The 27,501-nt window shown below is 41.0% G+C and overlaps 1 protein-coding gene across 1 annotated transcript; it reads left to right on the top strand.

Annotated features, from left to right (window-relative positions):
- The first annotated feature begins 363 nt into the window (after positions 1-363).
- On the top strand, positions 364-27,079 carry NPSR1 (neuropeptide S receptor 1). Its single transcript, XM_074891425.1, has 8 exons — positions 364-531; positions 6,444-6,547; positions 6,858-6,951; positions 11,717-11,918; positions 20,904-20,980; positions 22,953-23,042; positions 25,233-25,413; positions 25,537-27,079. Exons 2-8 carry the CDS (start codon positions 6,470-6,472, stop codon positions 25,628-25,630), a joined length of 816 nt encoding a protein of 271 aa, XP_074747526.1. The 5' UTR covers positions 364-531; positions 6,444-6,469; the 3' UTR covers positions 25,631-27,079.
- The last annotated feature ends 422 nt before the right edge of the window (positions 27,080-27,501 follow it).

Raw genomic sequence — 27,501 nt, 5'->3', positions numbered from 1 at the left:
GACAGGACCTTATTGCTGTAATAGGGCAGCGATGCCATTTTTGTTTTTAAGGGTCTATCACTCTGTTGCAGACAGGTGTTAGTAATCTGCTGCCTCTGATGCTTCCAGAGGATGTGCTCTTTGAGGAGTGGTAGGTGACAGGAATGCACATGGTGAGGTCCAAACAAAACGAGCCATGTGAAATGCTCAGCCCTGACGAGGAACTCGCACCCCCTGTCTTGCCTTACAAAATGTTGCTGCTGCTGCTGTGCCTTGTGCAGCTTGGTGCTGTCAACAAAGCGGAACAAAACATGCCTTGTTAAAATGGAATCACTCTGTAAATGACGTGAAAAAAGGGATGAAATTTCAGTAAGAGGCACAGCTTCACCAAAAAGTCATGGATCACCACATCCAACTTAATAGGACTGTTCTCATCAGGGGAAAAAATGATCAAACTGCAGCTGAGATGATGTGTGGAGCTTTTTAACCCACTGCAGCTTACCAGCACTCTGCTCTCCACTTCTGACAGAAAAGATTTTCAGCATCTTTAGGGTAAGTGTCTTAAGGGAAGAGTGGTGTCAGTACTAATAATCAAATGATAGAGATATTTTCTTGCAGACCTTCTAGCACAGATTTTTGCTTTAACCTCCTTAGTTGTAACGAAAGAAATATCCTGAAGTCTGCACAGCATACATCCCTTTGGCAATCCCATCAAGTCAATGAATTTCTATGAACAGATTAACTGGGACAGTTGTAACCTGTCTCTATTCCCATGCCAGATCACTAATTACCTCCATTTGTTTTCTATAATGGACTTCTATCTCAGCAGAGGATTTTTTGCCACAAAAATTTTTCTCACTCGCAGCAACAGCAAACCTGTATTCAGATTTCTCCCTCCAAGGACAGTGTTTCTTTTTTCACATTTTTGTGCTTGTTGGTCATACAAGGCAGTGCCCACTACCCAGGTTGCTGCAATCACATCCTGAACTGAGCAGTTCCTCTACTCAAATGCATAGAGGCAATGCCTGCACTCAGTCATGCCCATAAAAAATCCAGAAGGATTTTACTGAGCATGACAGAATCTTGGGTAAAATTGGTCTTTAGGGCCCAGGATTTTCACAGGTTGTTTCAGTACCTGCCGTATTTCCCAGCCATAGATGCTCTAGCACTATATTCAGCATATTTCAGTCTCCCCTAGGAACAGACTCAGACATTTTTTTGGTCTTTTTGATAAATGCTGTTTAAAAATGCTGCATTTTGAAATGCTGACAGGTTTGTAAAGGCAGATACTAGCTCTGCCTCTGAAGACTGGCTGTGGCCATGGTGGCGACAGGGAGGAGGCAGCTGAAGGGTCTCAGACCTGCCCAGTTCATGCGGCTCCAAGTTGTGCAAACCCCAACAGGGCATTTTCCCTCCCTCTGCACTCCAGGCAAAGCCATCTTTCCTCCCTACCTCCCTCTACTTTTCCTTATTATTGAAGTCTCATGGAATTTTTCTTTTAAATTAGTTTATAGAAACTCCACCTCCCCTCAAGAGCAAACTGCTACCATTCCCATCATACTAGTGCCATGTCATCTCTTCAACAAGGAATTGGGGTTTTTGCATTATTTCTGAATATACATTTGGCTTATGTTAAAAGTCACAAACTATCACTTGCTGATATTTTTATTTTCTATCAAAAGAGAATGTATGTCATTAATTGATTTTCCGCCTATTTTTCTGAGGAATTAAATGAGCCTATAACCACACAGTTGCCTAGCAATGCAGACGCACAACCACAGCACACACACCACTTCTTGGTAAAAAAAAAAAAAAAGAAGAGTATTAAGAAAACAGCGGCAATGACAAGCTTGCACACAGTAAGGAGTGAAGGTTGATTGTCACTGTTTTTAGGAACGAGCTTGGTGCCATTTGGCCCAGGAACATTCATCAGTGAAAGAACACAATTATCTAATATGCAAGCCATATTAGCTTAGCAGCTTAGCAAGAAGCAGTGAGGATACCAGCAGTAATGAGAACACAGAGGTTTAGAGCAATATATAAACCATGTTGGTTTCCTAAACCTGACATTTATGGCTTAGGATGTCAATGATGTAATCCAGTGACACGCACTGAGGTGTAAGCTTGCCAAAAGCAACCAGGGAATGTGTGATCTGCTGAGATCATATCGCTCAAATCAGCTGACTTCTAAACACTAACCTCTACTACAGCAATTCAAATTACATGACGAACGAGGATTTCAGATACTGTGATCGTGGCTGTAATTGCATCTGAGATGATACGTGGGTGAGGAGGATTCATCTACCAGTGACTAAAGCTCTGCTGGTAATTCATGATCTGTGTATCAGATTTATAGCACTGGCACAGTGGGGCTTTGCGTGAAAGGTGGCTTGTAGGCTAAAGCAATGTTGTGAAGATGTGGAAAACATGAAGTCTAATTGTTGCAGCTGTGATGAGAAGTAAGATAGAATAATGAGCAGCGCGTTCATTGCCTAAATCACTAATAAAGGTTTGTACCAGGTACTTGTGGCACTGGAGGTGGGAGGACACAAAGCAAGAAATGACCAGATGGGACATTCAGGGCAAGAAGCGCTGCTAATTGGTGGAGCTTGCATGTATGCTTAGCACAGGGGTTAACCAGCTAGCTGACTAGAGAGTGAATAACAAATGTGTAACAGAAAACCATGCACAAAAGCAACAGATTCGAGTGTATACAGCTGGGAGCAGTAGCACAAAATCTTTGTCACAATTGTAGGTTTGCTGCATATTTTCCTGCCTGCTGTCTGATCACCTGCATGAGACACTTTATTTACTTGGTGGCCCTATGTAAAGTAACCTGTGTCTGCATGACAAATCCTCAAAAGGTGTGCAGTTGGGTCAGACTGAGAGAGTCTGGTCCTTTGAAGAGATGGGATAAGAAACTGCCTCTGTAACGGTCATTAGGAGAGCAAAAGAGTGAGAAAAGTTGGTCTGGTACTTGGTAGATCGAAAAGACAAGACAGATATCTGGAACCTGCAGAGGGCATGAGGAGCTTGTGTGGGAGAATGTTTCTATAGTTAGAGGGTATTGAGAAATCTGGCTAATTTGACACACACAGAGTTGGCTGCATCTGCTTGGGCACGTACATGTGTGTTGTGCTCAGGGGCACATGCTCAGAGGAGTGTGTGCTGAACCCTTCACAGTGATTCAGACACTCAGCACAAAGAGCTCTTAAAAACGTACCTCTGGGGGAGAGGAGCTGAGGCTGCCAGCACAAAGAAGCTGTGAAGTTTAAACCTTGCCTAAAAACCTCCCCAGTCACCAGAAAAACCTCACTCAAAGGCTTTCAAGGGAAAGACATTTTTGAGTTGTCTTTAAAGCTCCTGAAGCACTTATGGCTATAGCTATATTGGTAGATAATGCTGTGCAGCAGGAACAGATCTGTAGCATGACAAAGATGGAGCTGATATCCACACTGTGCATTTATGGGGAGGGGTCTGCTACAGCTGAGTAAAACCCCCATTGTCCCTCAGCCTGAGCACTGGCTAGCAGATACATGGTGTGGGGTGCATGAGGGGCACCCCTGGAGAGCCCCTTCTCTTTGAGCATCAGCTGAAGCGAAGGCTCATTCCCCTGTGGATTCTCCATCACATGAGCCAGTGAAGTGGGGGCCATCCACAGGTTAAAAAACACACTCCCGATGCAAATGAAAAAGCTGACATGGGCATACACTGGAAGTGTGCTTCTGGGCCTGCCCAAATTGCTTACATCCAGCAGGCAGTTCCACACCCAGTGTCCTGCAGACCACCAGGACACTGGCCCATCTCTCACTGCACCTGCAGGATGCACCTGCAAAGCACTCTCTTAATGCATTGGAAAGGAATGGCAAAATGGTGGTGAGGAGAGGAGACAGCTGAGGTGCCTTCCCTTCTCCCTCCCTTTCCTCTAGAGAGCACAGAGATGGGTAGGAGGGAGGGCAGTCCCTGTGCCCTCTTCCTCCGGAGGGAAGCTGACCCCCCATTTACCACCTGCTTGGCAGATGCTCAGACCATCAAGAGCTGGAGGATACCCTGAGGTGAAGCTCTATTGACATGTATTACTTTGAACCTATGAATATTTCATCACTGGAGAGAGAGAGAATATGAATCAATAATTCAGGAGTAAGGAAAGGGGAAGGGATGGGTTTGAACCGCTGCTGGAAGATGAGTTTCACTTTTTGAAACACTTAAACTCTGCAGTTTCTTCAAAGACCATCTTAACTATATACACCTACAATCTTTTCAATAAAGTCTTAAAGCCACTATACTCATCAGAGAAACAGTCGTCCCTTGCCCCATCACCTTTATCAATGAGCAACATTTAACATAAGGTTTCAAACCATGATTTTCTGCTGCCCTGAGTGGGTATGAGAGCAGAGATTACAGAAGTGTTGGTTGGAGGGGCCTTCTGGAGGTCATCTCTGATCCAGCACCCCTCTGGAAGCAGGGGAAGAGAGAAGGGAGAGAAAGCGGGATTGGGAAACAGCAGCAGGGGAGAGAGCAAATCAGAACTAATTGAACAATAAGGTCATAAGGAGGGAGGCAGTGTAGTTACGTGCAACAACAATGATATTTCTGCTCTAATTTAATTTTGAACTGAGCCTTGAAGAAAAAGAGGAGATAAAGGATTGAAGAAAAAGAGGAAATAAAGGGTTACTGATACAGAAAAGGTAATCCTAGTTTTCCATTGAAGCAAAACAGGTCGCTTCTTCTAAAACATTAAGCTGAGATCTCAGTTTCCAGCTAGAAGTATCTGGAATTTCTGCAATTTCAAAGGGCTTAGAAGAAACTAATTTTGCCAAATCCATACCTGTTTGCTTGGAAGTACTGGTTCAAACTGTTTGCTGCTCAAAAAAATATATTTTGAAATTGTTGAAATATCTTGTTTCCAAAGCCTACATTTCAAACCAAAATCTTCTGTTATGGAGGTTAGGATGCCTTTATCACAGTAAACTTCAGAGACGGTTTACAAATGTGTATAATGGTAGGATCAAAATGAAACATTTTACCTCACCACTCTAAATTTTTAAAATATGGGTTGAAGCTATTTCTTTGTATTACTTGGTTTTGTCCTGACAAATCACACAAAATGTTTTCCCAACCTGCTCTCTCCCTTTGTGGTAATCTGTCCAAGAAGAGCAACATGCTGTGTTACTTGAAGTGGCAGAACACTGGATTGACGCACATTTTCTTCCATGGACAGCACTTAAAACATTTATCCTGGCCTACAGGGAGAGAACTTTTTTATTATCTTGGCTTTAAAGACAAAACTTAGTATCACCCATATGTACAACAGCACTACCAGCTTTTGCAATTCCTTTGTAAAACTTGCATCGCTGTGAGCGCTCATTTGTTCAATAAGAAGCAGAACAAAGGCTGGAAAATCTCCTTAGATTTCCTCACAAAAAAAAAAGAAAAAAAAAAAAAAAAAAGAAAAGATGGCCTGAGGTGTATTTATTTTGGTGAATGCAAAAGTACTGGCATAAGCAGGTTAACTTTAAGCTGACAGGGCAGGGTTAGTCATTAAATAATTAAGCTTGCAAATAAAATCCTGACAGAATTTCCACTATCTTCAGTAGCATTTGGATATCACCCCAGGTGCTTTTGCAGGAGACATATTTCTTTTTATAGTGAAATAAAAGTCAAAGAAAAAAAGACATTAAGTAGTTCAATATTTGGCACAGCTGGGATCAAGCTGACGCACTTAGAGACTAACCTACAGTTTCTCCAATGTTATATTTTATCCACACCTCATGTAAAACCTGGGGGCCATTAGCAGGTGGCGTTGAGCCTGGCACCTCAGGATCAGGCCCACCAGGCAGTCACCTCCACATCTCTCATAATGGACAAGCCTGAAACCTTTAAGTGTATGTGGGATTAACACCCATAGGTGGTTTTTTTTATTCAGCTCTACTCACAAAAAGCAAATTGTTATTTTAGGAGGAATTGATCTCAGTTAATTTTAGGCATCTTTGGTATAGATTCAGGTATAGACCAGGACCTGCATCCACCCTAGGGCTGATGTGGCCATCTCAACTGGTCACCTCACATCCTTTTATAAGCAACAGAGAGAAAAAGGCACTTTAAGGGTGCAGCTCATCTGACCTGTTTGCAATGCCAGCCAGGCTGAATTGCAGCCCAGAGAACAGAGGCAAGTCGTGCTCACGAGGAACCAGCTGTGGGCTCCAATGTTTATAGGAATCATGCCCTGTCTGTCTGAAGGGACTGGCGTTAAATTAAGAGAACAAGAAAATAAATACACAAAACTTTAAGTGTTTTCTGAGGCTTTCCCAGCTCCTCTAGCATCTTGGGCTGACCTGTCATGGCGTGGCTGCCCTCAAGACTGAGGGAGCTGGTACATCCCAAGGGTCATACCTGCCCCTGTGGCTTGCTGGCAGTCATGTGTTTGTTTCTTTTAATACTTCTTCAATTAATTTTCTTTGCAGATTCATTTACGGGACTCATAAACATCATGACTGACATCATTTGGCGCTACACTGGAGATTTCATGGCTCCTGATATTGTTTGCAGAGTTGTTCGTTACTTCCAGGTATAGAAATCTTGTCCTCCCCTGTATGCCCAAGCTCATGTGGCTTTGTGTCCCCACAGCAATAAACCCTAACAAAAATGCTGTATAGACATTTTTCTAGCATCAGAAGTGCCAAATGCTGGGAGCGTTCAATTAAAGCTGAAACACTTTTAATTAAAATATATTAAGTCTTTTAAATTTTGTGGACAAGATAAAGGAAAAAGACTGGTTTTTAATAAAAGTTTCAAATATTCCTAGTTCAGTGTTCTCGCTGACATTATTTTCTGCAATAAATGTGTCTCAACTGCTGTCTCATATACCTCTGCCCCAGGTGGTCCTTCTATATGCCTCAACTTACGTACTCGTGTCACTAAGCATAGACCGGTATCACGCCATAGTTTACCCGATGAAGTTCTTGCAAGGAGGTAGGAGAATTTCTGTACCTTTCTATTGCTATGGATATTATTGGATAGTTTTTTAGTTTCAAAATTCTTAACCTTGTTGCCATGAATTATTCATTCCCACTGTAGCAACCTTTGGACTCAGTTACAGTTTTCCAAATGGCAAAGGAGCTGTGGTTTCAAGATTTATTTAAGCTGCACTTAGCCCTCAGCAGTTCTTATAAGCATTGTGTTAACAAAGAATGAAATGACATTTAAAAAAGTATAGAGGTTTTCATTATCTTCCAGCATTTTGAGAAGGTTATTATGGGCAAAAGCTATCCCTCGTACAACTACACTGACTCTAGGAGCTGCAACAGCTATATTGTCTATTTATTCACATTAAAAAATAACTTGAATGTAGTACTGAGAATTTGTACAATAGCTGGATAAGAGAATTTCAAAAGCTGTAGCATACAAGTTTGGATATCTATTGTTTCTTATAACTTCTTCTATTTGTTATTTTTACAGTACTCAAATGTATTCTGACTGCTTGGCAGTACAATTTAAAGAACATAATTTCTTTCCTACAGAGCCAAAGTGGGATGCTAAGAATGTTACACTGAGTGAATAAACAGAACTAGCAGGTGGAAAGGAAGGGAAACAGTTACAAGAATCATGAGGTCTGGAAGACACACTTTAATCTGATGCAAATATCATTCTTGTTTTGGGGTAATGATGGCTTTTGCCAGGCTGCTATTCAGGGGATCAGATTAATGGTCCTTTCTGGCCTTAAAAATCTATGAATCAATCACAGCCCAGGCAGTGGTGCAGCTTTGGAAGATGTTAAGTTCTGAAAACTTCAAATACTTGTGTGAAGTTTAGCCTCATATTCCCCAGCGTGCAGACCAACTTTTTCAGAATGGGGAGATTGATATCGAGGCTTTCTCAGTGGGCTCTGGGAGGCACGGTGCACTCTGCAGCTCCTGCTGACCTTGTGCTGGGCTGGGGAGGGCTCATAAAACTGCCAGCTGAGCAGGGCAAGCTGTGAGACAGACCCACTGACATTTCTCCTTCATCCGTGGCACAGGAAAAGCAGCACTTGTTAAATTACCACCTGGGCTTAGTAAAGAATTTGGTGGTTAATCTTTGCAAAGCACTTTGAAGTTGAAAAAAACCCCCACCAAATCACCTTAAATCTTTATAAAAGCCTTTTTTTAACTCAGTCCCATTTCCTATTCCTATACTACAAAGCTTATTCTTTTCTTTTTAAAACTGGAGAAGAGCAAACATTACACCCAGTTGAGGGGCAGCTGGGTGCAGCTCTAGGAGGTGAAAAAGCCACAGCAGAGGTAACACTGACAAAGCCCACCTGTCTCTGGCGAGGGCTGGCTACACACTGATGGACAAGCAAAGACCACGTTCAAAGGGAAAAAGGACGCAGCTGTAAATCCAAAAGAAGGATCTAGAGAGGTATATTTACCATAGCGACTTCCTGGAATATACATAACTAATCACCTTTTGCACCCAACTATTCCTAGCACAGGTGTCATGGGAGGGGCTTTTGAAATGCCCTCTTAGCCGTTCTCCAGATGGAAAACAAAGAGATTTACAAAACTTTGTCATTGGTGATGACACATAGAAACATTAAAAACAATTCTCAGTCAACCTGTGGCAAATTTCTTTCCAAAATGAAACACTCATCCCCCAAAATCCTTCCATCAAGAAACAAAAGAATTGTTTCTCCTTACCAATTTTAAAAATTATGTTTACTTGTAGCCTTGAAATACCATTTTGGGGGAAAAAAAAAAAAAACTGAAACATTTTGCTTTGAAAATGTCAAATAATTTTTTTTCTTTTTAATTGTGGTTTATTTACTAGCCTCAGGTCCTGGTAAAAAGCATTTGCAATGAGCTGTACTTTGTATGGCTTCTAAGAAAACAAACTTCACTAGTTAAATATGTTATACTTATTTTGCAAATACATAAATGACCACAGAAAGTTCAGGATGTGGAAGAATGACACGTTTTAATTCTAATGCTTATACTGTATGAGGTACGTAATTCAATAACCAAAAGGGTCATTAAAAAAAAATAGTAAAATAAAGATTGAAAAGAAAAGAAACTGAGAAGTTATAGCAGAAGACATTTTATGAATATTTCACCATGTTGAAAAGGTATATGCAAACAGTATACAAACTAAGCAACAGGTGACAACAGAACTGCTTAAGTAAAAGACAAAACCCAAATAGTTTCAAACTGTCCCTTGCGTGGCTTTGGGCTGCAAATGATGATAAAGTCCATCAGATCAATGACATTCTGGAACCGCTCACTCTCTCTGGATTTAAAACCTAATTTTAAAATGGTGCTCACTTTATAGAAGGATTTCATAACATTGCCATTCATGGTAGTGGGGAGCAAAACTCCTCACAAGAGACACCTCCCTGCCACATGTGGCTGGGAGCAGGCAGATGTGCCCAAAACCACTGCTGCAGCACACGGATGGCGGGAGTGGAGCAAAGGGGACAGTGACATGAAAACATCCTTTAGGAGAATCAATGCCAGAGCTCAGGACTGAGATTCCCACTCCCACCCTGGGTGTTAGCCTTGACCACCCAAGTATGAAAAACCTTCCGTTTAAAGAGCAATATTGTTTTTAAAGGAAATTACTGAGACTGGCCGGATAGAATACCATAATTCAAAAGCTGTTATTTATTTGATTCCATTTATAATTGGTGTAGTTCTAGTTATATGATTTGCTGGCATTTAGAGCATATTAGAACATTTGCAAAAAAACAACATAAAAAACCCTGCTGGTGAGGCAGCCAATTAACATTAGTCTGATAAAACAAAAATCTACTTACCTAGATGATATCAGTGACCTGTAAAGCCCTTTAGACTAGCAAGGCCATATTCTACCAAACACAAGGGACATTGAAAAACACAAATAAATGAACATTGCAGGTAATGTTTTATAAAACACAAAGATAAAACACCACTCTTGACCAACCCAAATTTCCGACTTCTCAAATTACAGGCGTCACTACACAGTGTAAAAAATATATTATCCAAGTATGATCTTTTCCCCTTAAAAATAGACGAGTGGGCCCCACTGAGGCTTTTATGTATGTAGTTTAAGTAGTTAGCTCACAGTTGAAAAGCCCTTTCTGTCAGGAAATATTTTGTGAAGCTTACTCTTAATATTCCTTTTGCTAAGTTTATTCTGTTACGGTTTGGGAAACTTTGCAGTTCTCCTTTGCCTATGCAATATTTATAGACTTAATCTAACCCTCTCACTTACGTAGATGTCATCAGAGTTCCCTTAAACCCTAGATTAGCAAGACCATATTTTGCTGAACGTGGGTAGCATTTAAAAATGAGCAGGGTAAGTGAATATTTGCAACTGATGTTTTATAAAGCATAAAATTACTTTTTGAATATTTCTCCCACATGTTTTCATATTGCTCTTTGAGCTTCAAGGAGGGAAGACTTTTTTTTGATATGCATAATTTAAAGTGATTTTCTATTTCACACAAAACCTCGGGTATTTTGTAGGACAATAAAGTATTTCAACACCAAAGCTTCCCAGATCAAAAACTCTGTCCCCATCTGTTCCTTTCACAATCTGACTCAGGAAGAATAACTGCTGCTGAGAATCACTGGTACTCCACAGATCAGCCCTTTTCCCCCACACTTTTAATCTAGAGCTGCCTGGATTTTAGCCAGAAGATGGAGATTTATGAAAACAAAAGTCTTGGGGGTGTTTGCTCCAATCCATTGAATTTTACAAAGTCCCATGGATGCCACCAGACATCCTTTAGTTTCCCACCAGTTTACCCCACTTGGCAGTGGAGGAGGCCAGAAGTCAAGAGGAAGCAGTAGCCCAAACCTGCCAAGTGTTTTGGGATCCTTCAGCTCCTCTTCTTCACTGTGAGGTCCAGCAGGATCTCCTTGTCAATGTGGCATATAAAATGGGGCTGAGCACTTGAGCATCGCCATCTGCCATTTATCAATCCACTCTTGGCATGGCTTGAGCATATGCCCATCAACAGCTGGGTTTGGTCTCCACCATGATGCAAGGAACTGCAGGAGATGCCCAGGCTCTGCAGGATCATGTTTCTTTGGGGCAGAAAAGTTGCAGATGGAGTTAAAGGCAGCTGGTTGTGCAGTTTTGTTCTGTTACTGAACTGAGGCATTTTCTCTTTCCTGATAGGAAATGTTTTGTGAGCTTTCTCACTTCAAGGTGCATCAACATGTTTAATTTCTATTCCAAGGAGGACAATTCCCTCAACAGTACATCCAGCTTGCTCCAACATAGTTTATGCTTTAAGTAGCCCTTTCCAGTCTCAGCCTTCCTCTGTTATCTTTAGCACAAGGTCTCCTTCTTTTCTGTCTCTGCATCCTCCTTCTGACCACTGCTTTGCTGTGCCAGAGTAAGAGCTTGCGGGCCTGCAGTCCTTTGCATTTATTCATGATGTTGTTTTGGTGATGTAGAGGAACCATGTACATCTCATGTTCCTGACTTGCTGACCCTGACCAGTGCCTTTCTCATAGCACTTCAGATTCAATGGGCTCTTAACATCTCTAAATAAAACATGTAAAATATAAGCCCATAATGACATGAGTTTTTATCACAAGAAATGGATGAAATCCTCATTCTCCTTTGCAGTCTTTTCAGCATCAGCCAAATGCAGCCCAAAATTCCCTTTCTTCACCCAGCTTCCTCCTCCTCCCTACCTATCAGTACTGCTACAAGGGGCCAGTTGTGCCAGCATCCCCATTAACACCATCTGTTTGACTCTGTTGCACAGAAAGACAGGCGAAGGTTCTTATTGGAGTGGCCTGGAGCCTCTCTTTCCTGTTTTCCATACCGACTCTGATTATTTTTGGGAAACGGCAGCTCTCCAATGGGGAAGTGCAGTGCTGGGCTCTCTGGCCTGATGACTCCTACTGGATACCCTACATGACGGTGGTGGCTTTCCTGGTGTACTTCATTCCTCTGATCATTATCAGGTAAGCCTGAGCCACAGGCCGCAAGTATGTGATGAAAGCTGTCAAGTGTGCAATCAGCTTAATGCTTTAATTTCTACTCACTCATTCTGATTTCATTTCCACACCTGCCTTATAGCGACTTCAGTTTTATCACATAATGCACGGGTCACTGTACTTGCCCTGGGTGTTCTCCATGCGGTATTAATAGCCAGAAACATTTTCTCTGAAAAAAGGACTGAATCTCTAACTGTGTCCACTTATCTCCACAGCTTCAGGCTTGAAACATATCTTTATAAATCCAGTATGAATGTCTAGCTATTATGACAAAACATAGTTTTAATAAAAGAACAGGAAACCACACTTAACACTAATTAAACTAAAATTAACTTGAAGTGCTCTCAAGCTTCATAATACTAGAAGTATGTTTCTTCACCAAGATCGGAAAGAAATCTCCAAGCATTTGAAGCTGCCAGCTACTTCTAAAATATGAGCAAATAAAATTCTTCCCATTTTGTAATAGGAAACCTGAGCTGCAAATATTTTAGACTGATTTGTCCCAAATCACAAAGATGATCTGCAGCAAAATCTATTTTAAACTGAGGTCAACCAATATCCCAGAGTGTGCTTAGTGATCAGTGAATTTTATTTCCTCCCTCTAGGGCACTGCTATTCGCTGCTATTAAACAAAAATTATCTAGCCATGAGGAGCTACCAGTGCAAAGGAGCAGTCAAAAACAGATATGGAAGGGGACTGAGGCTTCTTAACTGCCTTGACAGGTGGCAGTAACCTGTTCTCTGAGCCCTTTCCTTTCTTTCCCTTTTATTCTCTTTCAGTCACAATGTTACAAAAGGATTTCTTGGTGTCCATCTCTTCTTTGTGGCAAAGACTTACTGGGACTCCTTTTTTCCCCCATAAATTGGTGACACACTGGGATGTGAGAGAGGAGCTATGTTTGCATGTCCCTTGGATGCCTCTCTTGGTCCATCTGCTTTTCCAGCAGGTGATGAGCCATGAGTGTCCATTAGCTTCCTGCTCATTAGCACCCCAGGTGAGAGCAGGGTTGGGGGGCTGGTCTTTTCTAGATGATGACAGGACTGGCTACATAAGCTAGATAGTAAAGACCGTTCCTTTCCAGTTGAGTTGTGCCTTGAAGTTTCTTACTGTTTAATCAGAGAGATTCAGTTCTGCAGCTTCTAATGGCAACAAGATTATCTCTGATTGATAGAATCAAAACCACATGCTTGAACTCATCTAGCTTGATTTTTGATACAGGTTCAACATTGACCAGTATTGCTCCCTAGAGAAAAGGGACAATTTTTATACTTTGCTCATAACACATCAGTTTGCTAAGCCTTTCATTTTTGTGCCAGATTGCACAGATATAACAAACAAAATCATGAAAAGTTCTCCTTAAAGAAAGGACATGATAGCAATAGAGAAAAGCTACTCCCAGATTGTCCAATCGTTCTTCCTTCTTAGACAGGATCATTTCTCTTTGTATGTTTTCCTGTATATTAAAACCACCCTAGTTTTAAATAAACCAAAAAATATTCTTGGGAATATGTAAATAAATGTAGGTGGATCTTCAGCCCAACACTAGCAGCAAAAAGAATAAACACACACAGAAGAGACAAAAAGTGATTTAACTGTGAAAAGAAACGGCACTAGAAAACTTTGAGGCTGGTTGTTACTATAAGGGGAGTTTTGTTATGAATTTTCTCAAGTAGCTAGCAATCAGGAAATTCTAGCCAGCATCTGAGGCGTTTTAGGAAAAAGGCTCATAGCCAGTCCAGTTATCAGTCATTCCACAAGTGTGTAAAACATCTCTTTCACACTCAAACTTACAGATATGCACACTTTCTATTAGAGATCAGCCACTCCCTTTTACATGACATATATACTTGTTTGACAAGAAAAGGCAATCTACACAGCACCAAATTTTTCAGAGCTGCTGACACTGTGCTCCCCTCCTCCCTGTCAAAGGAAGATACTCAAACCAGATCAGCTCTGTGACTTGCTTTACAGTAAATCCCCAGAAGCAAGAAGGTGATGAAGACATGAGGGGAAAGGAAAAGGCAGTGAAACTGGCATTTCATGAAATTGCCCTGACAGCTGAGACATGAATAAAACATCCTAAAACTTTTTCAGCCTTGACCTTAAGCGACTTTCACATGAGAAGTTTGTGGCAGGACAGGAACTTAAAACACTGGTCTTGGAGCCACGGGGCAGCGTGGTCCCTGTTGCCTGCCCAAACATGTTCCTGGTTTTTGTGTACACTAATACAAATGCTCCCATATCCTTGCCAGCAGAAGTCAGATTTTTGACAGGTCCTAAGTGTTGTCTGGCACTGGTAGGAAGGAAGTGGGGTAGCACAGGGAAGGATTTTTTTGTGCCCATTTATTTCTAGTTGTCAGTGATACTATTTTCTTCAGAATAGAGAGGATTATCTGAAATCACATAAGAAGAGTATTACCATCAGGGCAAGGTCAGCAGAGACATTATGAACAAATGCCATGAAGTTTGGGAAGAACTGGGTATTTTTTAGAACATTTTTTTCAAACTTCAAGCATACAACTGAAGGCTGCAACTTCCCATATGATGCATCTGTCAACATAGCCTCAAAGTGTGACATCTATTTCTTTAAAATTTGTCGGCGGTCCAGGAGTGTAAAACTAATCCACCTGACGTGGCTGCAGCATATAAATACTCTGGTAAACATTTTGCTGTTAAAGAACGTCAGGAATGGCTGTTAACATCTGCAGGGACTTGATTTCTCTGCAAAAGTTTTGTCCCACAGAATACTTTCAGATGCATACTGGTTTGATGACAAATGAGACGCTGTTTCATGAGGGTGAATGAGAGACATCATGTACATTGCAGTTGTGTGTTACTTTGTTAGAAGATCAGTTATAAAAATAAAAGGTGTTATTTAATAAATGAATGAAGTAATTCTGTGATTTTTCAAATTTAATGGCCTTTAGCTGAAGATGTTATTAAAAAAACCCCACAACAGAATGATGGAGACACGGTCCATATATGTGCAACTGAAAAGTCAAGGATCAGTATCCAAGAAGCCACAAACACGAATAAAGAAGAAGAAACCAAGGCACACACCACACTTCCTGAGGAAGTGAGGTAGGGTGCACACAGAGAAAGAATAAGACCTTTTCTGCAATAATTCATTTTGTTTGCACAGCTACTTTATTTTTGCTACCGAAGCTCTCTGATTTAGCTGCATGGCAGGTGCCTGATGCAATGTGGGACATTGGCTGGCGGAGTTAATTCTTAATTAGTTCTGCTGCCTGAATATGCTGAAAACCTAACCTCTAGAGCAAAGCAGTTCACTGATGACAGCACTTTTTCTGGCATATTTCATCCGAAGTGCATACAAAGGATAAAATTTTACTTTTCAGGTGCAGGACTTAATTCCACACTAGATATGTCGCTTTGGCTGAGCAGTTTTCACTTGCTACAGTCCAGGTACCATCACCTTTTAAGCTTCTCTCATCCATCCCTCAGCAATCTCAGCAGAGCTGATTTCACACGTTCCTGACACAGCCTTCAACTAAGTCACAGGAGGTGTGTTATTCATAACACCGCAGCCCATGGAATGAATTATTTAGCTGATAACCTTAAGCTCAGTCTGGAAAACCCTTCCACTGACGAGCTAATCCCCCAGACATGGTGTAAGCAAACCCTATAGATTCCAAGCTGAAACATGAACTAGAAGAAAACAACAATCTGTCCCTTTTTTTTAATCATATCTATAAAAAGGCAATCTATGAACAAAACTGCAACAGCCCTGAAAGATTTAAATACTTGGGACGTCTGTTCCCACCACTTGTTCACAACTGGAGAATCAGCAATCAGTTATCAAACAGCTTGTGGTTTTGTGAAGAGTTTTTACCTGATTACAATACAAATGAACAAGACCTGAATAATGAAAAGAGAAGGAAAAGCTGTGAATAGATTTTTAACCCAAGAGTGTGGTTATCTTTGAGAGCTGAGAAAAGGGGAGAATATTTGTTCTTTTCATGTAAAAGCTCCTTTCCTCCCCACTGTCTTAGTGTGGGGCAGGGAAAGCCACAAATCCTGCATCAGGTTCTTCCTTACAGCACTTGAAAATTTGGCCCACTCTTCTCTCTTATTTAGACTAATCTACCACTTTTTCTGCAGTTGATATTATCAACCTACCAAAAACCAGAAAGTTCAGAAAACTGAATTAGGCAATCTGCAGTAATTAGTTCTCTCCTATTCTGGGACAAATGTCATCAGCTATAACCAAAGCCATTTCTCCTACGCCAAGATATGCAAAGCAAAGCTCAAATGGTATCTGTGATAGCTGAATACCTCTGGGACATTGCTCAGCAGAGGTTAAATATGGGTCAAATCAGGATTACAGACTTCTCTTCTGCAAATATTTGCACCTGGCCCCTTCAGGTCCTGTGGTGGGGAGACAGGCAAGCTACTGGTTTTCTGTTCTGTATTGCTACCCTCTGCCAAACCATAATTATATTCTGGCATTTGGGTATCCAGAAATTAAGAATCTTTTTAGCTGTTACTCATGATTGCCAAATATATTTTTTCTATTTTAACCTGATAAATATAATACATAGACATTTATCTAACATAATTACAAATTCAGGTTAAAAAAATTACAAAAGTTCCTCTTGAAACACAGAGGAAAAAATATCCATCTGCTGTTTAAAATCAAAACTCCAAAGAGAACATTTGCTTTGGAGCAGCAGAAAAATAATTAGAAGAGAAAAAACAGAATCAGTTAAAAGGAAAAATATGGAACTAAAACCAACACATTGCAATGAAATAAAAAATAGATTAAATAAAAGGTATTTGTCTGAATTAAATCAAATAAAGAGAACAAAAATACCATTAATAAAAATATCAAAGGTCATTTTTTGAGCTTGATTCAGCGAGCACAATCATTTTGCCTGCAACTTCCATTTCTAAATAAAAAATCCTAGATCTTGCACATATGTTCTAATATCTGCCCGTCTATTCACTTACCCATTACACATGCCTACAATGGTTTGTTCAGATGAAGTTACATATGCCTTTTGTCTTTGGATAAATAGCGCTGTAAATTAGCTACCATAAAACATAATGCAGCTGCATCACTTTGCACAAATAAAGTACAAGGAACAATAGACAATGCTGGATGATAAATACAAGCAATTAGCAGAGAGCTTAAGTGTACTTTCTGCCATGATAAAGGCTCATTTTACTAGTAAATACTGAGGCTGGGTGGGACACTATCATAATGCAATCATCTATTAAAAAAAAAATTAAAATCTGTGTTTAAAGAGCAGGCAGATCAGTAACTCTTATGATTCTTAATATCAATACATAGCTTTACCAGCTTTATTTTCCAAAACAAAAGTGATCTATGAATTAAAAATAGAGTGGGACTATTCATGGTAGCATTTGTATGACTAACCATAAGTTAGTTATTTACATGGACAAAGAATGCTGTAATTACCAATGGGGCCATATTAAACAACATCATTAACTAATAACATGCTACAATGAACATGCATCTTAGTCCTTCAGAATTTGTATCAAGCTGAATTGTTTCTGGAGATGCAATGAATTTCATCTGCTGAGATACATCCATAGTCTGAACCATATTCTTGTGTTTTCCTGCCACCTCTCCAGATATGCATTCTATCAGTGCTAGAAAAATCACTGCATTTTCAGATCAACAGCATGTCCTTTCTATGCTATGGACTTCAAAGCCTGAGTAGCTCCTTCTCAAAAAGTCTGGAATCATTTTTGCATCCAGGTTTGACTACTCCACCTGAGCTCTTTTTTCCTTTTCATTAGTCTCTCACTTGCAAATAACAGTCCACAACTCATATAGTATTTTAATATCATAGTATGCAATAAAATGACTACAGCACATGTTTATATAGCCCCCAAGAATCCCCAGTGAGGGCTGGAAGACCAGTGCACTACACACTTACAGACACAAAAATACCTGACAACATGTGGACCTAATGAACTGTACATCACACCTCCCAGTGCTTTCAGTGGAGACAAGAGCAAGCACCATGCAGGCATGTTACATGTGTTGGAAAATGAGATTTGCGACAATGTGTATGGTGTGCTTTACATCTTGGCAGTGAAGGCTAAGCAGCTTGATGTCGAGAGGAAGGAAGCAGAGATTATGATATGGTCAGAATGGTACAGACCATTGCTGAACACCCTCCTGTCCATCTCAATACCAGTTGTCATCTGTTCCCCGCTACTCTTTGTTCATCTGCCACTTCATTTTCCATCAAGTAGGAATTTCTTCCCACCCTGTGAGATGTCACCAACCACCACATCCTCCTCCAGCTGCCTTTTACAGAAAGAAAGAAGCTACAAATGCATTCTGAAACAAAACTGCCTTTCCCTTGTAAGAAAAATACCACTTTTCCGTAAGTGCTCTCTTTTTGTTGTTGTGGCTTTGAAACACAAACACAGATGCCTTTTATGATCTTAAGGTTTGGGTGACACATTTCTGGAAACTCCAGTTTCTTAGCTCCATGCCAGCCTAGCTGGGGAAAAAAAGAAAGATTAGGCACTAATAAGATCTGGAGTCCCAGAGAGATCAAAGTGTAAAGACATCATTTTGACTGGCAAAACGGTCACTGGGAAGTGTACCTAGCATGACAAGTGACTCGTCTTTCCTGACACCCATCCTGAGCAGATTTAAACCACCTCTGGTCCCCTCCTGATAAGGAAGGCTCCAGTGGATCCAGCTATAGTGAAAAGAAAGATGAATAGAGGCAAAAGCACCACTACAAATCCATTATGTTGGCAGCACTTTAGAAGCCACTGGATTAAACCAGGAATTAAACTTTCCCCTGGACTTCTAAAAATTAAGGATTCAAATGAAAGAGCATGTAATCTCCTGTGTGAAATGCCAAGGGTATCCCAGTGCCTGATGTCACATCCCACGACTGGTGGATGAAGAAGACAGCCATCATAATGGCATTCGGTGAAAGGGGTGCTCCTACCTGACTCTGCAGTCAAAGGGGCAGGATTTCTGGGGTTGGAGGGAAAGAAACTGAGGAGCCTGACTTTGTAATAAAATGCTTGCAACACCTGGCTAGAAGTAGGGAGTCTGAGAATTTTGACTACAGAGTTAGGCTCCTTCATCCTGATGCTTAGGTAATGCTGAATATGTCCTGCTGGACATATGGAGGTTTGCATCAGAGGTGATATTGTTTCAACAGCAAACAAAAAGGTCAAGCTAGAGATAGCAGAGTAGGGAGAAAATAGAAACAGGACTTTTAGGAGCTGGCTGGAAACTTTCTTGAGATGACAATCATTATCATTATAATACATTCTTATTCATTGGAACAATCAACGGAGAAATGATACATGAATTTTCCACCATTGTCAGTACAAAGTACAAAGGAACTCTCAAGTGCACCAGCTGATAAAAAAAAAGGGTTCTTGAAAAGCCAGGAGATAAAAGGAAAATGTTCAAGTCAGCTGGGAGCCATGCTGAACCTTTGAAGGGATTAAGGAGAGCAAGCTGGAGTCCATGGCAGATGCATGCAAAACCCTCACTGGGCAAGTACACTACTGCTCTGCTGCACAGCCCAGACTGCACATTAAATTTCCAGCTCTCACCTATTGAACCTGGAAACCAGATGGCTCAAACTTCCACAGGAAGGAAACCTCCACAAAACACAAATACTGCCTTTGCAAACATGTCTAGGAATTGAGGGGACTGTAGGAAAGTCTTGTATATCAGACTGAAAGCTCTAACAAGTATAATGTCTCTTCTGATAATACAATAAACCACATTATAGTAAGACACATTTTTGTCTCTATAAAACACCCTGAAATAAGCTCCCTAGTTGCACCTTTTTCACCGAGTCACCACTAAGTTTTATGGTGGTTAATGGTCAGGCTGTCACAGGCCTCGCAAAACACCACGGTGTATTGCAGACAGCACACAACAACTTCTGTTATGGTGCTTGGTTTTTACATCAGGAAAACATGTCAACCTGAGTACATTAGCTGAAATATTCTTAAATTATTTTTGTATTCCTTAGCAGACTAAAAAGGAAAACACCAGTCAAAAGTATGCTGTTGCTTAGTGATTTTAGGTGCACATTATGCATGCTTGCAGAAGAAAAGGCAGACAGAGCAAGGCCTCATATTTTTTTATGTAAACTGCTGAAAGGTATCCTCATCCAGGATGTGGGTTCAAACAGCTCTTCAGCTTGAAGGAATTATTTTTACCTATTCTATATTAAATAAATAGAATTCCAGATTAGTTATTGTCTAGGGAAAGGTCATAACTATCTATGGTCATTGTAGACTAGGGCACTTCTCATCTTTCCCCTCTAAATATACAAATTGTGGTGGATCTGGTTTTGAATCACCTAACTCTTCCCATCTACCTGATACTTCTGTCCTCCTCGATTTCCGACCCAGGACCTTGAGACCTGAAAGTGAACACCACAGTACTTCATTGTGTTTCTCATGGATCTTGCCCCTATTGAATTCCCCACGGTACCACTTTATTCGTCAGCTTCATACTCATAAAGTAACACCAAAACAGAAGTGTACACACAGCAAAACCAGGTCCCTCCCCTCACTTCCCCCATTTCAGGGATAGTGTTCCAGGGCTGGTACCCAGGCAAATTTGGCCTCAGCTAGCTCAAAATCCCCAGCGAGGTCTTGCCTGCAAAATCTTGGTCAAATCACTGCATTCCTCTGAGCCTCAGACTTGACATCTGCAAAGCCAGGACAACGATAATGACTTCCATGGTGAAAACTCTTCAGATCTGTTTCTGAAAAGTACTACAGGAGAGTCATATGTTATTTATTATTGTCGTTGTCATTATTATTATTCTTCCTATGCAGTCTCATCATCTCTATGAGCTTCTTACACATAGATAAGTGTATTCATAGAGCACGAATGTCTGGGATGTCAGTTAAATTTACTGTGCCTCATAATACCAATGACTCTTTCCTTTCTGTAGTGTCATATATTCAATCGTGATTCGAACCATCTGGATGAAGAGCAAAGCTCAGGCTGTCATCATATCCAGCTGCCCTGGTGAGTCTCAGCACACACATGTCTCCAGCCTTGTGATTCAAATTCGGCCAGTCCCCCCAAATCCAGAAATGCCTGGACACGCAGTGTCATGTTGGGGCCCCATCACTGCTGTGGGGATGGGGTTTCTGTAATTCCTCATTCATAACTCTTTTCTACATTTACTTTCTTTCCTTTGACGCTAAATCCCCTTTAGAAAAATGATAGAAGACATTTGTGAGAAAATAATTAAAATGTAAAAAATCCTTATTCTAGAACTTAGAATCCCTATTCCTAGAACTTTGTCCATTTCCAGTATAATTTTCTTCTAGCATATACTTAGATAACACTTTTGCTGTGTTTTCACGTGCCCTTGCAAGTCTATATTTTGGTCAAGATCAGAAATTCCTAGCTACAGAAAGACACAAAATGAGTTGAGATTCCCACCCCAAGACCATAAACATTTTTGGACTGTTCTGAGCTATTTTGGCAAAAAACGCAAATCATTTCAAAATCTCCACTTGTCACCTGCCTTTCCTATTAGTTGTGAAGTCTTCTTTTCTTTTCTTTTCTTTCTGTGTGTTCATTTACGCTAATGTGTTTTACAACACAACCAGTTAGTGCAGCCAAGTGGTGAATGGAAACATCAAAGCATGGGGACCAAGTTGCTGGTACTTGCCTGAAGCAGGATCCCGGATCATATCTGGTACAGGAGGAAGTGTCCTAATGTGATGTTGTACATATTCAGAAATCCTTGTGTCATAACCTGGCATCTGTCAAAATATAAGTTTTACTCATCCTTTGAAAAGCTTGAACAGGACTGATTTCTAATGATCCTGCCTTCATGACACAATCAGTATTAACTAGTCTTGAAAAAAATGTCATTCTCCTCATCCAAGAGATGTATTCTGTTCCGTAAGTCACCAAGTGATTTACAGTAAAATTAAATATGGACTAACTTCAAGCTTCTACATGGGATGTTTCTCTGATAACAAACCCACATTAATTTTATTTATATTTTTTTCTTTAAAATTACACAGCCTTGATATGCTGGTTTTATAAGAGGCACAAGAAGCTGTGTATACAGTTATTTCTAACTACATTAATCAAAATTCCAGTCCTAAGTTTAGGCTACAAGAGTTTAAAGATGTTTTGATAAAAAATGACCTTCTTGTGTATTCACTATGGTGAACCTAATTATTCTGACCCAGCAACATGAACAGCAAATTGACATTAATAATGAAATCAGGCATGTTATTGCAATCATGCTGGTACTGTTATTCATATACAGAACTTGATTCTCAGAAACATTAGTGTGACTTCAGAGGAAATGAGATCAACCAGCCTTGGTGTGAGACTGAATAGAATTTGCTTCTCAGTTCAAGCCACACTTCATTTCTGAAAAGCTAGTCTAACAGCATTTCGTATTTCATTACTGAGTCAACATGGAGAGTAAAATGCATGACTGACTATCCAAAGCATCAAAAAGAGTAAGAGGTTAAAGGAACGGAGTATGTAGCTTTTAAAATCCTTCTGACTGAAATGCAGTTAAAAGTGAAAAAGTAGTCAGTTTTGCCAGGTTGTTTCTTCTCTTTTCGTAATTACAGCTGCCTGTTCCTTTCAGAAAATGTCTCGTATAACACCACTCTAGTGTTTTTGTAGCTGTGACAGCACATGGATTTTATTAGACTGATACAGCTGGGCATGTAGGCAGTGGTTTTCCTGACTAAGTGTTGAGGATCAGGAATAGCCAGCTGCCACAATGCTTCAGGAAGATCTCTTCTGCTTACATTTCCTCTTTTGATTTTGGGTGGCTCAGGTTTTGAGTGTTCAACTTGAGCAGGTTTACAAGTGTCTGAATTTCAGGAACTACCAAACCCTTGCCTGAGATCATGGAAGTATGGGCTATGTATCACTGTTCTGCCTGTGGAGGTATGCGCTGACACATCCATGCACCAGCCCTGCTCTTTTACTAGCTGAACTGTTCTTTCCCCAGGTGGCAAAACCTCCGCTGGTTACAGCAGTCGTGCATTCATATCTAGGGCGAAAGTGAAAGCAATCAAGTACAGCATCGTAATTATCCTTGGTAAGTGAAAAGCCCCACAGCTGGTAGCTAGGGGGGATGTTGATGTTAGGAAGCTGGTCTTCCTCAGCTCCCTCTGTCATCAGTAGGTTAAGTGCAGTAGATGGCTTAGAGAAGGAGCTTTACTTAGACCACTTGACTTGCCTTCTGACGTTGTCCTTCCTCTCTCCCCTGGCTGATAAATTCCTATTTTAGGCACCTGACATAAACCTCGAATTAAATTACATGCACAGCCTCTCATGTGCATAAAGAGAGTAAAGGACGGACATTTCCTAAAAGGAACAAAGGAAAGGATCATCTCCTTCACATGGAAGCTGGCAAAAGACTTGACAACTGAGTTGTCTTATAGACTTAGAGACTATGTGTGGGACGTTAGGTGCTGGGGTGATGCAAGGGAGAGGAAGGAGAGGTGAGGGATGCAGCGCAATCGAATTTGATGTCAGAAGTGTGTTGTCTGCTGAGGTGGGAAGAACAAGCTCTCCTTTCCTGACTGGGCAGCAGATGACTCAGTACAGGTGTCTTCCATCTCCCAGGGAGATGACATTATTCTGAGGGAATGAGGAGGGTGACATTCTATCTTGATAAATAAAGGCAGCGTCACACAGGGCTTGTGATTAGCTGCCAGAGACAGTCAGGAAGGAGACGGAAGCTATTTACTCCTAAGGGCTGACAGCTATCCCCTACCACTGAAAAAGAGGTTGCTACTCTTTCCAGTGCTACACAAAATTCAGATCAGATAATATTGTGATAATAGCTACTACTGAGGTGCTTAGCTCACTGTTTAGCAGTAGCATCTGCAGACATGAGAGGCTGGTGTGATTCATGCTTTTAAGAAGCCCAAGAACAGCTTCTCTGTGTTTGAACTTTTCTGTGTGGCAATCAGAGAAAGCTTTTGTCAGAAACAACTACTATTGCAATGCCATCAGATGTTAAGAGCTCACCTGGATGCTTAGTATTTCAAAGGACCTTGATAATAAGGTGTCCCTCCCCATGGTGGGGGTGTGAAACTAGATGATTTTAAGGTCCTTTCCAACCTAAGCCATTCTATGATCTCTTGATGTGTAAACAGATTAAAGCACCTAACATTCATGGATTTCTTTAAAGCCACTTAAAGTTCAACATAGTCAGTGCTATGATCCATACACTGACACACTGACACTGCATATTGTTATTTTGCTGGTATTTGTGCATTGACACTGCCTGTTTGGTTACTCTAGAAAACAAGAGGGGAGTTTACCTCTTCCTTCCACATTCAGTGAGTGCTCAGGTAACCACTAACAAAGAAATACTCATTAATGTGACAAGAAAGTAATCACAAAGTTGGTCTGCTGTCTCATTTGGGTCAGGGAGTGATCATGTGTCTGATTTCACAGATACCTGTACATCTGCAACCCAGGTACTTATAGATTAGTTGAGTGAACTGCCTGTCCCAGTGTTTCTATATAAATCTTGACTCAAAAGCCTTTGTGAAAGGAGATGACATAGAAATTTGTGAGGGACAGATTCATTCCCTATGTCTGCAAATAAAGGTAGATCTGTGGCGTTTGTATTTCTACCACCTCTGAACAAAAGCAGGGGCTATGAACAATACAGTCCTCTCTTCCCTTCCCCAAATTAATCTCTTAAATTGCCATGCAGGTATTAGAGAATCTTCCTGTACACAGTACCTCCAACCAACATGCAAAATGACATGTTGGTCTGCCATAATGTGGCATGAAACGCTGTCATTCCTTGCTCCTGGGTGTCTAAGAGACCTTTTTTAAAGGTGGTTGTGACAGGCAGCGCTGTCACAGAGCAGCACTTCAGTGGTGTGTACATTTAGATTGGCTGCTCACTCAGGGGACCATTAAAAGAGCGCTTCACTATAACTGATGATGCTTTAACTGGCTACCTATTTAGCCTTTATGTGTTGTGTAGTGTTCAAAAGTGCCTCGATATGTCTAGAGGGAGCACTCTAAACACTTAGAAGAGCACACATAATACATTTTATGGGCATTAAAATAAAAATAAAGACAAATAAAAGCACAATCTAATAACTATTGTCTTAAATAAGACCCTGAATAGGGAGAGATTTTTTTTTTGCATGAACAAATATTTATGTGTTATGACAGTCTCTCTATGTGTGTGTGATTACCTCCCTAAATAGCTAAACTATCTAATGTCAAGCTCTTCCTCTCTCTGACTCTCTTTCAGCATTTGTACTCTGTTGGAGCCCTTACTTTCTTTTTGATATCCTGGACAACTTCAACATACTCCCTGAGACCAAAGAGCGCTTCTATGCATCCGTGATCATTCAGAACCTGCCAGCCTTGAACAGTGCCATCAACCCCCTCATCTACTGCCTCTTCAGCAACCGTCTCTGCCCCCCTTTCGAGTATCACCCCTTTCCTGTCACTCTGACTACCCCCTGACAAGGGAGGGAAGATATAAACACAGACCCTAAACCAACTACCTATTTTTCTCTGTTTTAATTCTGACCATTCCTTATTTTCTTTAGGGAAAGAAGAAATCGAAGGCTGGGGGGGACCTTCCGGGACAAGAGTGATGGAGGGCAGGAGATGCAGGTCCTGTCCAAACCAGAATACATCTAGCACAGACAATGCTCCACAAAGTTACACCGAGACCTGCACTAAGGAAAGCGGAGGTCCCCCACAAGCCCCATGCATCATGAGTGGACAGACACTGACTGGAAAGAGCCTGCACCTCATTGCTGTTGAGCAGCATGCATATTTTGGATCGGCACTGTAGCTTCAGCAATTGCACAGTGCCAGTGTCAAACTCAGTACAAGGAGGGGTTTGCATGTCACTGTTGTGAGGGCGCATCTGGGCCCTCTGTTTTCAAGCAAGCTGTAATATATATGTACTCCAAATGACAACAAACAACGTAAATGGTGTCTAGTCAGAATCTTCTCTATTTTTCAGGAGCCACTAAAAGACATCTACTGTAGCATCTGGCTCGTATAACTGATAAAGAGTACTTACAAGTAGTTACAGAACAGGGACCCTACTTAAAATGAAAACAGAGGCACTTTTCCAAAGAGAATACACCACCATCACTCTATGTAGTTATATCTGAGTTTTATACACAACCACTTACAAAGTCATAGCCAGAGAAGAGGCGACTGAAGGACTGGGTTACTGCCCCCCGCCTCTCCTGACCTCACTTCTCAGCGCACGCCAGTCCTCCCAGCTGCACCATCCCTGCAGCTTGTTGTCCCCTTCCCATGCAGTATTTCCCTGCTTTCCTACACTGACATGTTGTTGGCATCCCAGGGTCCCTGCAGGGCTCCCATGTGACACATCCAGACAGTGGTTTATTTCTGGGCTACTGCATTAAGGCAGCATTTGCCAGCCCCTCCCAGACCCCATGGTGCATCACATGCGCTGATCCTCACGTGCTTCTGTGACAAAGGCCCTGAGCAGTCTTTTGGGGACCCTACGGAGAGCCGCCATACAGGGCACTTCATCAGCACAGATCAATCTCGTCACCCACACAGCAGCATTTCCCTGGCTTGTGCCCTATATAAATCATTCATGTCACTTAAATCGTGCAGGGAACCATACACATCTTTAGACAACCTCAGAGCTGGAAAAAGATCCGAGTGAAACCATAAAACTCAAATTACGTTCAGAAAAAATTTACTGTTGATGGTCCAGTCTTGCAAACTCATTGTAGTGTCCACAGAGCACCAGCCCTCAGGCAGAATTTTGCTGCACAGAGCCCAAGCAGTTCAGCATCCCCCTCCCCCAGCCCTCAGGGCATCCTCCCAACACACTGTTCTCAAGTTTAAGGAGAAACATTCTCACGCAGGTTCAGCAGGTGGGTGGATGATATCGACTTCAATGTGCGTTTTACCACAAGGCAGCTTAAAGTGTTTGTATGATAATGCATTCTAACCAGCTGTATGGCAAGTGTGTGTGCTTCCTCTCAGTAAAAAAAAAAATGCATTCTTACTTAAGTGGAGTCAGTTTAAACAGGGTTTTTTTTTATTATTATGATGCTTTGCAATGAGTTTGTTCCCTGCAAAACAAGAACTGAATAAAACGTATTTATCATTACCTATATTACAAAAATCTTTTTTCCTAAGTAGGAGATACATAAAATTGTGGGGCTTTATGTTCTCAGGAAAACAAATAAGGTTTCTCTTTTTATTATTATGAAGTTCTGTTATATCTAAATTTTGGTAACAGCTTAATTAAAACCATGAATCTACACCAGCCTTTGCAGCAGCCACCTTGGATACATTGTATATAAGAACTAGACAACATTTTTTCCTGTGGGCATGTTAAAACTTTCCCAAAACTGGACTGCTTGGTTTAGGCCTCATAGTGATATAAATTTTGTTTAACTTTTTCATCTGATACATATACACTGGCTACCTACTTTTGAACAATTAATGGAGATCATAGGCTTAATATCTGGAAACCAGATCACATTTCTGAGTAGCACTTTGATTTGCAA

This window comes from Strix uralensis, chromosome 1 (assembly GCF_047716275.1).
Source record: "Strix uralensis isolate ZFMK-TIS-50842 chromosome 1, bStrUra1, whole genome shotgun sequence".
In the NCBI taxonomy this organism is placed as follows: Eukaryota; Metazoa; Chordata; class Aves; order Strigiformes; family Strigidae; genus Strix; species Strix uralensis.
This window is presented reverse-complemented; position numbering and strand designations above follow the sequence as displayed.

Coding starts and splice junctions, on each gene's coding strand:
- NPSR1 (XM_074891425.1), top strand. CDS start 6,470: ATGACTGACATCATTTGGCGCTACACTGGAGATTTCATGGCTCCTGAT. Junction 6,952..11,716: donor GATGAAGTTCTTGCAAGGAG/GTAGGAGAATTT, acceptor TCTGTTGCACAG/AAAGACAGGCGAAGGTTCTT. Junction 23,043..25,232: donor CAGCATCGTAATTATCCTTG/GTAAGTGAAAAG, acceptor ACTCTCTTTCAG/CATTTGTACTCTGTTGGAGC.